The 14,812-nt window shown below is 45.7% G+C and overlaps 1 protein-coding gene across 1 annotated transcript in view; it reads left to right on the top strand.

Moving 5' to 3' along the window:
- The window catches only part of ubap2l (ubiquitin associated protein 2-like), a 96,090-nt gene that overhangs the window by 45,654 nt on the left and 35,624 nt on the right, over positions 1 to 14,812 (top strand). The window contains 8 exon segments of the mRNA XM_065017657.1: positions 1,623 to 1,806; positions 10,626 to 10,821; positions 11,076 to 11,122; positions 11,125 to 11,370; positions 11,614 to 11,786; positions 11,978 to 12,086; positions 12,286 to 12,322; positions 12,659 to 12,857. Of these exon segments, the coding sequence (XP_064873729.1) occupies positions 1,623 to 1,806; positions 10,626 to 10,821; positions 11,076 to 11,122; positions 11,125 to 11,370; positions 11,614 to 11,786; positions 11,978 to 12,086; positions 12,286 to 12,322; positions 12,659 to 12,857 (1,191 nt within the window).

Here is a 14,812-nt window from a genome sequence, read left to right as displayed (position 1 = left end):
GCTCAGGAAGGAGACTCTTTCTGTCTCCCAGAGATGAACGTACATTGGTGCGAAAAGTGCAAATCAATCGCAGAACAACAGCAAAGGACCTTGTGAAGATGCTGGAGGAAACAGGTACAAAAGTGTCTATATTCACAGTAAAACGAGTCCTATATCGACATAAGCTGAAAAACCGCTGAGCAAAAGGAAGAAGCCACTGCTCAAAAACTGCCATAAAAAAAGCCAGACTACGGTTTGCAACTGCACATGGGGACAAAGAAATAGAAATGGAGAAATGTCCTCTGGTCTGATAAAACAAAAATAGAACTGTTTGGCCATAATGACCATTGTTATGTTTGGAGGAAAAAGGGGGAGACTTGCAAGGAGACTTGCAAGCCGAAGAACACCATCCCAACCGTGAAGCACGGGGGTGGAAGCATCATGTTGTGGGGGTGCTTTGCTGCAGGAGGGACTGGTGCACTTCACAAAATAGATGGCTTCATGAGGGAGGAAAATGATGTGGATATATTGAAGCAACATCTCAAGACATCAGTCGGGAAGTCAAAGCTTGGTCGCAAATGGGTCTTCCAAATGGACAATGACCCCAAGCATACTTCCAAAGTTGTGGCAAAATGGTTTAAAGACAACAAAGGGAGGATAATTCTGTGGATATATTGAAGTAACATCTCAAGACATCAGTTATAGCTTGGTCACAAATGGGTCTTCCAAATGGACAAAGCATACTTCCAAAGTTGTGGCAAAAAGGCTTAGGGACAACAAAGTCAAGGTATTGGAGCTGCCATCACTTAGCCCTGACCTCAAGCCTATAGAAAATTTGTGGGCAGAACTGAAAAAGCGTGTGCGAGCAAGGAGGCCTAGGAACCTGACCAGCTCTGTCAGGAGGAATGGGCTAAAATTCACCCAACTTATTGTGGGAAGCTTGTGGAAGGCTACTCGAAATGTTTGATCCAAGTTAAACAATTTTAAGGCAATGCTAACATACTAATTGAGTGTATGTTAACTTCTGACCCACTGGGAATGTGATGAAAGAAATTGAAACTGAAAGAAATTATTCTCTACTATTATTCTGACATTTCACATTCTTAAAATAAAGTGGTGATCCTAACTGACCTAAGACAGGGAATTTTTACTAGGATTTAATGTCAGGAATTGTTAAAAACTGAGTTTAAATGTATTTGGCTAAGATTTATATGGCTGAACTCCTCACCCACTCACTGAAAGCCATGCATTTTTGTTATAAGGGTGTGTATCTTGTCTCATGTCCATTTAAACAATTAATCTTCAACATCACCAAACTGCAGTCTAGTCATATGGCCAAAGTTACTGAGAAAATCCATTTTTGTAATTCAAGCACTTCTTGTGTTATGCCTATGATTTTCAGCTCTGTATCTGGTTTCATCAACCCCAAAATGTACTATCATACATACAATTGGTTAGCTAACACGAATCAGAACAACATCTGTTGCACAGACCCTGTAATAGGTTAGCATTCTGTCCAGGGGGTGTACTTGTACATCAAGCTGACTCGCGCTACAGAAGCAAGAGATGAGCTACTGCCCTATGGGCCATTCTGGCTTGGACAAGGCTAATTCCTAACGATTTGTGACCTCTGTCCCCTGCAGGATTGACCTGGCTGTGCTGCTGGGGAAGACTCCCCCATCCTCCTCAGAGGCAGAGGCCCTGGGCCCCATGAAAGCCAGCCAGCCCCCCTCTCTCCCCCAGTCACTGGTTTTCAGCAACTCCAAGCAGGGTGTGCCGCTGTCACAACCCCCCTCCAGCAGCACCCCTTACAACCAGCACAGCGTGGTGAGCCCACAGGACACACAACAGCTTCTTCTCAATTCTACATTTTTACTGACTGTACTTAAAGTGGAACTGACCGCGTTTTAACTACTTTGTCCAAAAATATCAAATTCACAGTTTATTCTACCAAACCAACTTGAGGTTCTAAAAATATGTTCTATTTGACTCAACATTCCAGGATGTACAGTAAGGCATTGTTGGCAGAATAGATGGCTGCAGTTCAGTGTATGATTAATATCATTCTCCAATCCATTTCTTTGTAGTCCAGAGAATATTGCTATCCGGTTGTAAATCACAGTTGGCCTGGTACATTGTTTGCTGCCTTCATTCAGGATGCGCTGTTTGTTTCAATGACTCAATATTCTGGCCAAAAACGGACAAATGTAACTAAGCCTGGGAATGTCAATTAGGGCTGGGGGGTATACTGTATTTGACAATATACCGTTATTGATGCACAAACTGGTTTGTTTACCTTCTATAATGGTATTTGAATGTTTGGTTTGCTAAATGTGATATGCTGTGTGTAATGTCTATTTTTATAGTTTACTCCACTACTTGAGTCCTCTCTCTTTCTCCATGCCGCTTTCCACACAGACCTAGCCCCTCCCCCTTTACTCAAGGAGCTCATTTGTTGTTCCTCGACCAAGAGACACTTGCGTTCAGTGGTCAATGTAGCACATGCAGCAATGATGACAACGGTGCTGTTTTCACTTTGCTTCTTAATATAAATCCACTAGCGTTCTATAATTACACTATTAGTTTGTGTTTCTTACATCTGCAAATGGCTAGTTTGTCTTAGCAAGATGGGCCTAAATCGTGTTAGCCGCTAATCGCTAGCCGACTGGCTATCTAGCTAGCTAATAAATGTACTGAGTCAGAGCAAATGTAACTACCGTAATTGCTGGACTATTAAGCGCACCTGAATATAAACCGCACCCACTGAATTATTAAAAAATATGTATTTTGTACATAAATAAGCCGCACATGTCTATAAGCCGCAGGTGCCTACCGGTACATTGAAACAAATTAACTTTACACAGCCTTTAAACGAAACACGGCTTGTAACAAAAATAAATAGGCTTTAACGAAACACGGCTTGTAACAAAAATTAAAACAGTAGCCTACCAAGAAAGTCATTGGTCACTATCTTCCTCCTCCTGTGCACTGAAACCACTGAAGTCATCTCCTTCGGTGTCGGAGTTGAATAGCCTCAGAATTGCTTCATCCGATGTTGGATCGTTTTCATTGTCGCTCTCGTCACTTTCATCCGGAGGCAAATACCCCGCTGAGCTCATGCTGCCCCTTCAACACACAGCAGTCCAGCCTTTCGAAACCCGTTGATGATAGTGGATTTTTTGACAATGCTCCACGCTGTCAGGACCCACTGGCAGACTTGACCATAAGATGCTCTTCGCCTGCGGCCTGTTTTAGTGAAGGATTTCTCCCCACTTGTCATCCAAGCCTCCCACTGAACAAGGAGCGCCACCTTAAATGCACGATTTACACTGATGTCGAGTGGCTGCAAATACTTTGGGCCATCTGCTTTTCTTCCCTCTGAAAGCTTTTGTTGTTTTTCTGCACTGAGTCAGTTCCTCACGCTGTTGTTTCCAACGTCTTATCATCGACTCATTAAGGCCAAGCTCCCATGCAGCAGCTCTATTTCCTTTTCCAACAGCCAGATTTATCGCCTTCAACTTGAAAGCTGCATCATATGCATTTCTCTGTGTCTTTGCCATGATGAGGGTGACAACATTACTACCGTAATCAGAATGATGGGAAGTTTGAGCACGCTCGATTTATGTCACATTATGTGACTGTGCTCAGTTTTTTGGCGGCATGAATCTTGTGAAAGCGGGAAAAATCCATAAATTAGCCGCGTCATTGTATAAACCGCGAAGTTCAAAGTGTGGGAATAAAGTATCGGCTTATAGTCCGGAAATTACGGTAGCTATACAGCCTGATAATACCAGTGATGGTGTAGACCCAATAGGCATGTTTGTGCAACAGTATCTTCTAAATCAAAGAGGAATATGCATTGCATGAATGTTAGCTACATGAATAGCTAAGAGAGAACATTCAATGTAGCCAAATATTACAGGGTCCCCTAGGAAACACTTGTCAACAGTTTGGTTGCTACCCTGTCACAATAACTATTCACTGGCATTTTCATTCGTTATGTCAGACTGTATTCAAAGTGCCCACTTTTAAATTCTAACTATAGATTTAGAGTAATTCCATTTCCATGATTCCTACAGTTCACCCAAGTGTTTTGCTCAAATCGCAATTGCAACATTTGGTTAAAAATAATGCTGAGATTGTTTTCCCATATCGTGAAGCCCTACGTGACAGTGTGAAAATGATCTCAAATGAGTGCAGGAAATGCAGAGATTGATAATGCTGAAGATAATTGTTGGTTGAATTGAACAGTATAAAGCAATCTGAATAGAGAAAGACCCATTGAAATGACTTCATATTAATAAAACATAATATTGTCTTTAATTTTTTATACCTGATATGATATTTTAGCCATATCGCCCAGCCCTAATGTCAATACAATCAAACTAGCAAGGGCAATGATCACAAGTCAGTCATAATGTAGCTAATAGGCTAGCATATCTATTTATGGAGCAAGGTAAAAACACAGAGCCTAACGATAGCTAGCTTCTAGGAGGATGTCATTGGAGCAGTTGGTGAGTGAGTGACTTTTTCCCCTCATAACATTTTTCACCTGCTACACAGCTAGAGATGCAGGTGCAGCTAGGTTAGCTAGCCAGAAATGTGAATCACTATGCTGAACCTTGAACGACTGTTATCCAGTTAGCCAGAGTCAATTTGCGAATGCAAGATATGCTATCAACTCCGATTTCAGAGCACTCTCATCTGTGTGCCAGAGTGAAGAATAACAGATTAATTTACGAACGTGCAACACCTGCAGAATATGACTGGTGTCAGTAAACAAAGGCAAAATAAAAAGGTTATGGTTAGTCACGAACGCTCCAGATAACATGTAAACAGCCTAACCAGCTCTGCTATGGCAAGTAAAATGGTCAGAGTGAGGTGTTCTCTCATTGTGTCTGGAAGTAACAAGCTAGCCAACTTTAGCCTGTTAGCTTGGGTTCTTGGTTGGGATAAGAATGCATTAGCAGGCAAGCTGCAGAAGGAAGAACAGGCTACTTACTATTTATTCCCGAGAGCTTCTGGTCAGCGGGGTGGTGGCACCGGGATCCTCATCTCTCCCAAGTGGTCATTCTCTCTTTCTCCCCTTACCCATCTGTCTATCGCCTCCTTTGAATTCCATGCTGTCACAGTTACCAGCCCTTTCAAGCTTAACATCCTTATCATTTATCGCCCTCCAGGTTCCCTCGGAGAGTTCATCAATGAGCTTGATGCCTTGATAAGCTCCTTTCCTGAGGACGGCTCACCTCTCACAGTTCTGGGCGACTTTAACCTCCCCACGCCTACCTTTGACTCATTCCTCTCTGCCTCCTTCTTTCCACTCCTCTCCTCTTTTGACCTCACCCTCTCACCTTCCCCCTACTCACAAGGCAGGAAATACGCTCGACCTCATCTTTACTAGATGCTGTTCTTCCACTAACCTCGTTGCAACTCCCCTCCAAGTCTCCGACCACTACCTTGTATCCTTTTCCCTCTCGCTCTCATCCAACACTTCCCACACTGCCCCTACTCGGATGGTATCGCGCCGTCCCAACCTTCGCTCTCTCCCCCGCTACTCTCTCCTCTTCCATCCTATCATCTCTTCCCTCTGCTCAAACCTTCTCCAACCTATCTCCTGATTCTGCCTCCTCAACCCTCCTCTCCTCCCTTTCTGCATCCTTTGACTCTCTATGTCCCCTATCCTCCAGGCCGGCTCGGTCCTCCCCTCCCGCTCCGTGGCTCGACGACTCATTGCGAGCTCACAGAACAGGGCTCCGGGCAGCCGAGCGGAAATGGAGGAAAACTCGCCTCCCTGCGGACCTGACATCCTTTCACTCCCTCCTCTCTACATTTTCCTCTTCTCTCTCTGCTGCTAAAGCCACTTTCTACCACTCTAAATTCCAAGCATCTGCCTCTAACCCTAGGAAGCTCTTTGCAACCTTCTCCTCCCTCCTGAATCCTCCTCCCCTCCCCCCTCCTCCCTCTCTGCAGATGACTTCGTCAACCATTTTGAAAAGAAGGTCGACGACATCCGATCCTCGTTTGCTAAGTCAAACGACACCGCTGGTTCTGCTCACACTGCCCTACCCTGTGCTCTGACCTCTTTCTCCCTCTCTCTCCAGATGAAATCTCGCGTCTTGTGACGGCCGGCCGCCCTACAACCTGCCCGCTTGACCCTATCCCCTCCTCTCTTCTCCAGACCATTTCCGGAGACCTCCTCCCTTACCTCACCTCGCTCATCAACTCATCCCTGACCGCTGGCTACGTCCCTTCCGTCTTCAAGAGAGCGAGAGTTGCACCCCTTCTGAAAAACCTACACTCGATCCCTCCGATGTCAACAACTACAGACCAGTATCCCTTCTTTCTTTTCTCTCCAAAACTCTTGAACGTGCCGTCCTTGGCCAGCTCTCCCGCTATCTCTCTCAGAATGACCTTCTTGATCCAAATCAGTCAGGTTTCAAGACTAGTCATTCAACTGAGACTGCTCTTCTCTGTATCACGGAGGCGCTCCGCACTGCTAAAGCTAACTCTCTCTCCTCTGCTCTCATCCTTCTAGACCTATCGGCTGCCTTCGATACTGTGAACCATCAGATCCTCCTCTCCACCCTCTCCGAGTTGGGCATCTCCGGCGCGGCCCACGCTTGATTGCGTCCTACCTGACAGGTCGCTCCTACCAGGTGGCGTGGCGAGAATCCGTCTCCACACCACGTGCTCTCACCACTGGTGTCCCCCAGGGCTCTGTTCTAGGCCCTCTCCTATTCTCGCTATACACCAAGTCACTTGGCTCTGTCATAACCTCACATGGTCTCTCCTATCATTGCTATGCAGACGACACACAATTAATCTTCTCCTTTCCCCCTTCTGATGACCAGGTGGCGAATCGCATCTCTGCATGTCTGGCAGACATATCCGTGTGGATGACGGATCACCACCTCAAGCTGAACCTCGGCAAGACGGAGCTGCTCTTCCTCCCGGGAAGGACTGCCCGTTCCATGATCTCGCCATCACGGTTGACAACTCCATTGTGTCCTCCTCCCAGAGCGCTAAGAACCTTGGCGTGATCCTGGACAACACCCTGTCGTTCTCAACTAACATCAAGGCGGTGGCCCGTTCCTGTAGGTTCATGCTCTACAACATCCGCAGAGTACGACCCTGCCTCACACAGGAAGCGGCGCAGGTCCTAATCCAGGCACTTGTCATCTCCCGTCTGGATTACTGCAACTCGCTGTTGGCTGGGCTCCCTGCCTGTGCCATTAAACCCCTACAACTCATCCAGAACGCCGCAGCCCGTCTGGTGTTCAACCTTCCCAAGTTCTCTTCACGTCACCCCGCTCCTCCGCTCCCTCCACTGGCTTCCAGTTGAAGCTCGCATCCGCTACAAGACCATGGTGCTTGCCTACGGAGCTGTGAGGGGAACGGCACCTCAGTACCTCCAGGCTCTGATCAGGCCCTACACCCAAACAAGGGCACTGCGTTCATCCACCTCTGGCCTGCTCGCCTCCCTACCACTGAGGAAGTACAGTTCCCGCTCAGCCCAGTCAAAACTGTTCGCTGCTCTGGCCCCCCAATGGTGGAACAAACTCCCTCACGACGCCAGGACAGCGGAGTCAATCACCACCTTCCGGAGACACCTGAAACCCCACCTCTTTAAGGAATACCTAGGATAGGATAAAGTAATCCCTCTCACCCCCCCTCCCCCTGAAAAGATTTAGATGCACTACTGTTCCACTGGAGGTCATAAGGTGAATGCACCAATTTGTAAGTCGCTCTGGATAAGAGCGTCTGCTAAATGACTTAAATGTAAATTTATTCCCCATTGTTTATTAGTGCAGTTGTGATGGCCCACTAGCAGAAAAAGTTTGAGGGTTTATCTAATGTTCCTTCGTTAGATTTTTAGCTCATCTTCCTCTGGCTAGCATTAGTTGTTGATCTTGTTGGCCTGCCTTTTTATGGTTGTTTGATCAATAGGACTGTAAAGTTCCCAAATGTAAGAGGACTCCCGTGGTATTTACATACAGTACCAGTCAAATGTTTGGACAACTACTCATTCAAGGGTTTTTCTTTATTTTGATTATAGACATCAAATCTATGAATTAACACACATGGAATTATGTAGTAACCAAAAAAGTGTTAAACAAATCCAAATATATTTTATATTTTTGACTCTTCAAAGTAAATCAACTTCACCTGGAATGCTTTTCCAACAGTCTTGAAGGAGTTCCCACATATGCAAAGCAGTTGTTGGCTACTTTTCTTTCACTCTGCGGTCCAACTCATCTCAATTGGGTTGAGGTCGGGTGATTGTGGAGGCCAGGTCATCTGAAGCAGCACTCAATCACTCTCCTTCTTGGTCAAATTGTCCTTACACAGCCTGGAGGTGTGTTGGGTCATTGTCCTGTTGAAAAACGAATTATATTCCCACTAAGTGCAGAGCACCAGCAAAGCACCATCACACCTCCATGCTTCACGGTGGGAACCACACATGCGGAGATCATCTGTTCACCAACTCTGCGTCTCATAAAGAAACAGCGGTTGGAACCAAAAATCTCATTTGGGCTCAGCAGACCAAAGGACAGATTTACACCGGTCTAATGACCATTGCTTGTGTTTCTTGGCCCAAGGAAGTCGCTTCTTCATATTTGTGTCCTTTAGTGGTTTCTTTGCAGCAATTCGACTATGAAGGCCTGATTCATGCAGTCTCCTCTGAACAGTTGATGTTGAGATGTGTCTGTTACTTGAACTCTGGGAAGCATTTATTTCGGCTGCAATCTGAGGTGCAGTTAATTGCTGATTTCTGAGGATGGTAACTCTAATGAACTTATCCTCTGCAGCAAAGGTAATTCTGGGCCTTCCTTTCCTGTGGTGGTCCTCGTGAGAGCCAGTTTCATCATGGCGCTTGATGGTTTTTGCAACTGCACTTGAAGAAACGTTCAAAGTTCTTGAAATTTGACTGACCATGTCTTAAAGTAATGATGGAATGTCGTTTCTCTTTGCTTATTTGAGCTGTTCTTATTTGAGCTGCCATAATATGGACTTGGGTCTTTTAACAAATAGGGCTATCATCTGTATACCACCCCTACCTCGTCACAACACAAATTATTAACAAGTTACACCTGTTAATTGAAATGTGTTCCAGGTGACTACCTCATGAAGCTGGTTGAGTGAATTTTAAGTGTGTGCAAAGTTGTTATCAAGGCAATAGGTGGCTACTTTGAAGAATCTCAAATATAAAATGGATTTTGATTTGTTTAACAATTTTTTTGGTTACTATATGATTACATGTGTGTTATAGTTTCATAGTTTTTTATGTCTTCTACAATGTAGAAAATAGTGAAAAATAAAGAAAAACCCTTGAATGAATAGGTGTCAACTTTTGACTGGTACTATATTTGCAGAAATCTGTGTATTTGGTGGCTTTCGCAGAATGCTTTCTAATCTAAAGTTGTGCTGTTGCAACTGCCTGTAAAGACACAGTCCCATTCAAAGTGAATGATGGCAGGCCCATGTGGCAAATGGCTTGTTTTATAAAGGCCTTACTGTAGCTCTGATTTGGCTATGGTGCACCGGTCTGCGTAGACTTGGGTCATGGACGAGACAAATGTTTTTATTAGGTTTTATTTACTGTAGTGACAATTAATTGTCCAATCGCACGGCCGCTTTCCCACTCTATATTAATGTGAGGTCAGGGGCATCCTGTTTTCATTGATCATCCTTGATGTTTCTACTTGATTGGCGTGCATGTCAGAGAAAACACCCAAGCCATGAGGTCGAAGGAGATGTCCGTAGAAATTCGAGACAGGATTGCGTCAAGGCACAGATCTGGGGAAGGGTACCAAAACATTTCTGCAGAATTGAAGGTCCCCAATAACATAGTGGCCTCCATCATTCTTAAAGGGAAGAAGTATGGAACCACGAAGTCTCTTCCTAGAGCTGGCCGCATGGCCAAACTGAGCAATTGTGGGTGAAGGATCTTGGTCACGGAGGTGACCGAGAAAGATGAATGGAGCAAATTACAGAGAGATCCTTAATAAATACCTGCGTCAGAGCGCTCAGGAACTCATACTGGGGTGAAACTTCACTTTCCAACAGGACAACAACCCTAAGCACACAGCCAAGTCAATGCAGGAGTCTCTAAATGTCCTTGAGTGGCCCAGCCAGAGCCTGGACTTAGCTGTGCAGCGACGTTCCCCATCTACGTGTGCAGCGATGCTCCCCATCCAGCCTGACAGAGCTTGAGTGGATCTGCAGAGAAGAATGGGAGAAACTTCACAAATATAGGTGTGCAAAGCTTGTAGTGTCATACCCAAGAAGACTCTAGGCTCTAATCGCTGCTAAAGGTGCTTCAACAATGTACTGAGTAAAGGGTCTATATACTTATTTAAATGTGCTATTTCAGTAGATTTAAAAATAAAAACTTTTGCTATAATTTCAACTTTTTTCTATGTCATGGAGTATTGTGTGTAGATTGAGGGGGGGGAAAACAATTTAAGTGGACTTTCCAAATGCATAAGAAGACTTTGAATAAGACTTACGGCAATGTTATTCCAATCCAGTCAGTTCCACTTTAAGTGTTCAAGCAATAAACCAGCACAGCTGTTCTATTCTGTTCCACACTCATTCCTAAAACTTGCAGAATGTCAGTTCCTCCTCTTTTGTTCCCATTGCAGGTGAGCATGCTAAGCAAGGGCTTCGGTGAAGTAGGGGACCCTAAAGGAGGCAGCACAGGGACGACCAGCGGCTCCCAGTTCTTGGAGCAGTTTAAGACTGCCCAGGCCTTGGCTCAGCTGGCTGCCCAGCACTCCCAAACAGGACAGCCTTCCCCCTCCTCCTGGGACACCAGCCCTGCAGCGCTGGGCCAGTATGGTAAGAGGACAATCAGGGAGATACCGGGACTATAGAGGCAGTTTGGATGGTTGTCAAGTAAAGTAGGGGGTGTATATAGAGGCTAGACTGACTTTGGTTTGGAGAGAGTTAGAAATGCCTACATGACTGGTATTTCTGTTTATGAAGAGGACACATGTTAATTGCCCTATGCAAGATTCAGATTCAGATATTTGTTTTAAGTTTATAGCCATTAGGTGTAGCCCCTACCTTCCTTTCTCTAATCACCTCCCCAGACATGAACGCCCAGCTGGAGCCTGCGGCCCATAGCCCCTTCACAAAGCGCGCCAGCCCTACCAATCCACCTCCGTGTTGGATGCCTTCCTCCCCCCTTCTGTCTCCTCCTCCCTGCCCCCACAGAGCACCCCCTCGTCCCTCATGGCGCCCCCCGTGTCCTCCCTCCCCAAAATGACGGTGCCCCCTGGGCAGCAGGTGTCCCCTAGCTCGCCGGATGCCCAGGGCTCCAGCCCCCTGCCATTGCAGCAGCACAAGCTCAAGCAGCAGAAGAAGAGGACCTCCATCACGACCAAGGTAACAGCTCAACACTGATACAAAGACGATGTAAAGAGAGTGAATGGCCGGTCATGCTGCGCCCAGCTTCTAATTATTTTCCTCAGGTAACACTAGCTCACTCGCAGCAAACAGTGAGCACAAATTCACTTTACTTTCAGCACTCTTTGCCTAACACCTATGTATCCCTACCTCTCCCTACTTTTTCATAACTTAATTTCCTTGCTTTCGCTGACATCAACCATTTATTATATTTTATTCCAGATCCCAGCGACGCCGGTGGAGATGCCTGGCTCGGCAGACATCTCTGGGCTCAACCTGCAGTTTGGAGTGCTGCAGTTTGGCTCTGAACCTGTACTCCAGGAGTACGACATTATCCCTGTCACCACCTCACCAGGCTGCCAGGTTCAGAACTGCCTCTACACAAGCCCCAGCAGGTGAGCACTCATCTCAGTCATACCAGACACAGCACAATTTGTGTAAGATGGGGTCTTGTACAACTATAACACCACAAACAGACCCATGTGAAGCATCTCCTGCCACTTGGCTCCACTTGAGTTTTGAGACTGGACTCCTCCTTTTTCAAAGTAGCCTTTGGCTTTATATAATCACCCTGCTTTTCCTCCAGTGAGGCAACTCCCTCCCTGTCCAACACCAGTCAGATGGACATGTATGACCAGAGGGCTCCTCAGGCCCGACGCTACCCCACCGTCTCCTCCCCGCAGAAAGACATTGAGGTGAACCTCCATTCATTCATTGCGCCGTTCATGTATCATTCCTCCACTCATATTGTGTTTATTCCTAGATAAATACAAAATAAATTGCTCTGTTCACTTTTCTTTGAACAGCTCCCTCTGTTACTGAATGGACTGTTGCTATGGAAATGTCTCCCCTGTTACTGTACCCTAACAAGCCCACTTGAACTTGTTTTTTCAGAATGGATTCAGTTCAGTACATACGCAATCTGTAGAAGGTGAGTCATTTTGGTAGTTGTGTGGGTTTGCAGTGAAGGAAGGCTGAATATATGGGAGTTATGGCTGTCCTGGCAACTGTGTGAAGTGGTACTCCGCTACCATGCATTTCCTGGATGTAGGTTAAGTACTCTGGAACCATGGCCTGTTATTTTGTGGTCCTCGGTTAGTATTTTATGGCTATTCATTCAAAGTAACCCTTAAAGAGGAAACAGCTTGGAATGGCAATCTATGGACAATCTCCCCAATCAGACAGTATGTGTATTGTAGAGCTTTTGTCGATCTGGGTTGGCACTAATTCCAGAATCCATCTCTCCCTCCATCTTGTCTCTGTTCAGTCTGCCCACCTGCAGCAGGATCTGCAGTGTCTGTGAAGTCAGCCTCTGATTCGGCCGCACCCGTGTCAGTCTCCATGGCTACACTGACGGACAGTGGCTCAGGGCCCGCCTCTTTGTTGACCACATCAAAGCAATCGTCACTCAGCGCTCTGGGGCACAATGAAGACCTGCCCCCGAATACCATGTCTCAGCACAGCAAGTAAGGAGGGGGTACCCTGGATGGTTTGAACAAAGGGCTTGAGTGTCATTTTTATATCAATATATATTCCGTTTTTTCAGCTTTCATTTTTCAGAAATATTTAATATACATTTCATGGCTTACAATATCAGATTACTTCACACAGTCATATCTTTAGATGGGTCATGTACATTTATACATTTTTTAGAAGGAAGTGCTTGGTCCCAGGGACCCAAAAGGGTGCACCATCCTCATACACCCAACCCCAATGAGAGGTTTGAGTCCCGAGGGCCAGCACCAGCTGAGGTATACGGACAGATATGGGAGCAGATTCTCAGCTGTACCAAGCCATCCACACAATGAGTGCAAATGACAACAAAAGAAACATCAGTCAGTCAAGCAATTTATAAATCGAAAGGAGGGCCTGGCATTTGTAGGTCTATGAAGGCCCCCTCAGGTGGAATGAAATACATAATTTCCTTTTAAAGTATAATATATATTTTCTAGTTTTAAAAAGTGAATTAAATACTGCACTCACTTTTCACTCAAGAATTTCTCTTGGCATGGATTGTAGAGAAAGATATTGCAGCCTGCACTGCCTGGACAGCATTAAACCAGTAGGTGGTAGACCAAAAGGTGCCACCAAATCAAATTTTATTTGTCACATGTCCCGAGTACAACATTTGTAGATCTTACCGTGAAATGCTTACTCACTAGTCCTTAAGCAACAATGCAGTTTTAAGAAAAACGAGTTCAGAAAAATATTTACTATATAAATAAATTGAAGTAAAAAAAATTAGAGAGCAACAATAAAATAACGTGGCTATATACAGGGGGTACCGGTACTGCGTCAATGTGCGGGGGTACAGGTTTGTCAAGGTAATTGAGGTAATATGTACATGTAGGTAGGGTGACTAAAGTGACTATGCATAGATAATAAACGGGACCTAGACTTTTTAGACCTAGACTTGGCGCTCCAGTGCCACTTGCGCCAAGTCTGGTATAGAGGTCCTGGATGGCAGGAAGCTTGGCCCCAGTGATGTATTGGGCCGTATGCACTACCCTCTGTAGCGCCTTGCAGTCGGAGGCCAGGCAGTTCCCATACCAGGCGGTAATGCAACCAGTCAGGTAATGCAACCAGCCATGCTCTCGATGGTAAAGCTGTAGAACTTTTTGAGGATCTGAGGACCCATGCCAAATATTTTCAGTCTCCTGAGGGGGAATGGGCGTTGTCGTGACCTCTTCACAACTGTCTTGGTGTGTTTGGACCATGATAGTTTGTTGGTGGTGTGGACACCAATGAACTTGAAGCTCTCAACCAGCTCCACTACAGCCCTGTCGATGGGAATGGGGGCGTGCTCGGCCCTCCTTTTCCTGTAGTCCACGATCTTCTCCTTTGCCTTGATCACGTTGAGGGAGAGGTTGTTGTCTTGGCACCAGTTCTCTGACCATGTCTCTGACCTCCTCCCTATAGGCTGTCTCATCGTTGTCGGTGATCAGGCCTACCACTGTTGTGTCGTCTGCAAATTTAATGATGGTGTTGGAGTCGTGCTTGGCTAGGGAGTACAGGAGGGGACTGAGCACGCACCCCTGAGTGTTTCCCGTGTTGAGGATCAGCATGGCAGATGTGTTGTTGTCTACTCTTCCACATGGGAAGGGTTGCCGACTCCTCGTGTAGCCTTTTACCGGCAACTTCAGGAGAGTAATGGCAGAGTCTGCGAAAGCCAGCTGGAGCGGTAAGAGAATAGTTGGATCAGGTTTATTTTTTTCTGGTTATCTAGATTTCGGATGCTCTCAATACATACATTGGGGAGAACAAGTATTTGACACACTGCCGATTTTGCATGTTTTCCTACTTACAAAGCATGTAGAGGTCTGTAATTTTTATCATAGGTACACTTCAACTGTGAGAGACTGAATCTAACTGTGAATCTAGGGTTGATATGAACTGCGGACCTCGGTCAGAGAGGATTTGG

Source organism: Oncorhynchus nerka, linkage group LG4 (assembly GCF_034236695.1).
Source record: "Oncorhynchus nerka isolate Pitt River linkage group LG4, Oner_Uvic_2.0, whole genome shotgun sequence".
NCBI classification, from domain to species: domain Eukaryota; kingdom Metazoa; phylum Chordata; class Actinopteri; order Salmoniformes; family Salmonidae; genus Oncorhynchus; species Oncorhynchus nerka.
Note: the sequence above shows the minus strand (reverse complement) of the source record. Positions and strands in the feature narration are given on the sequence as shown.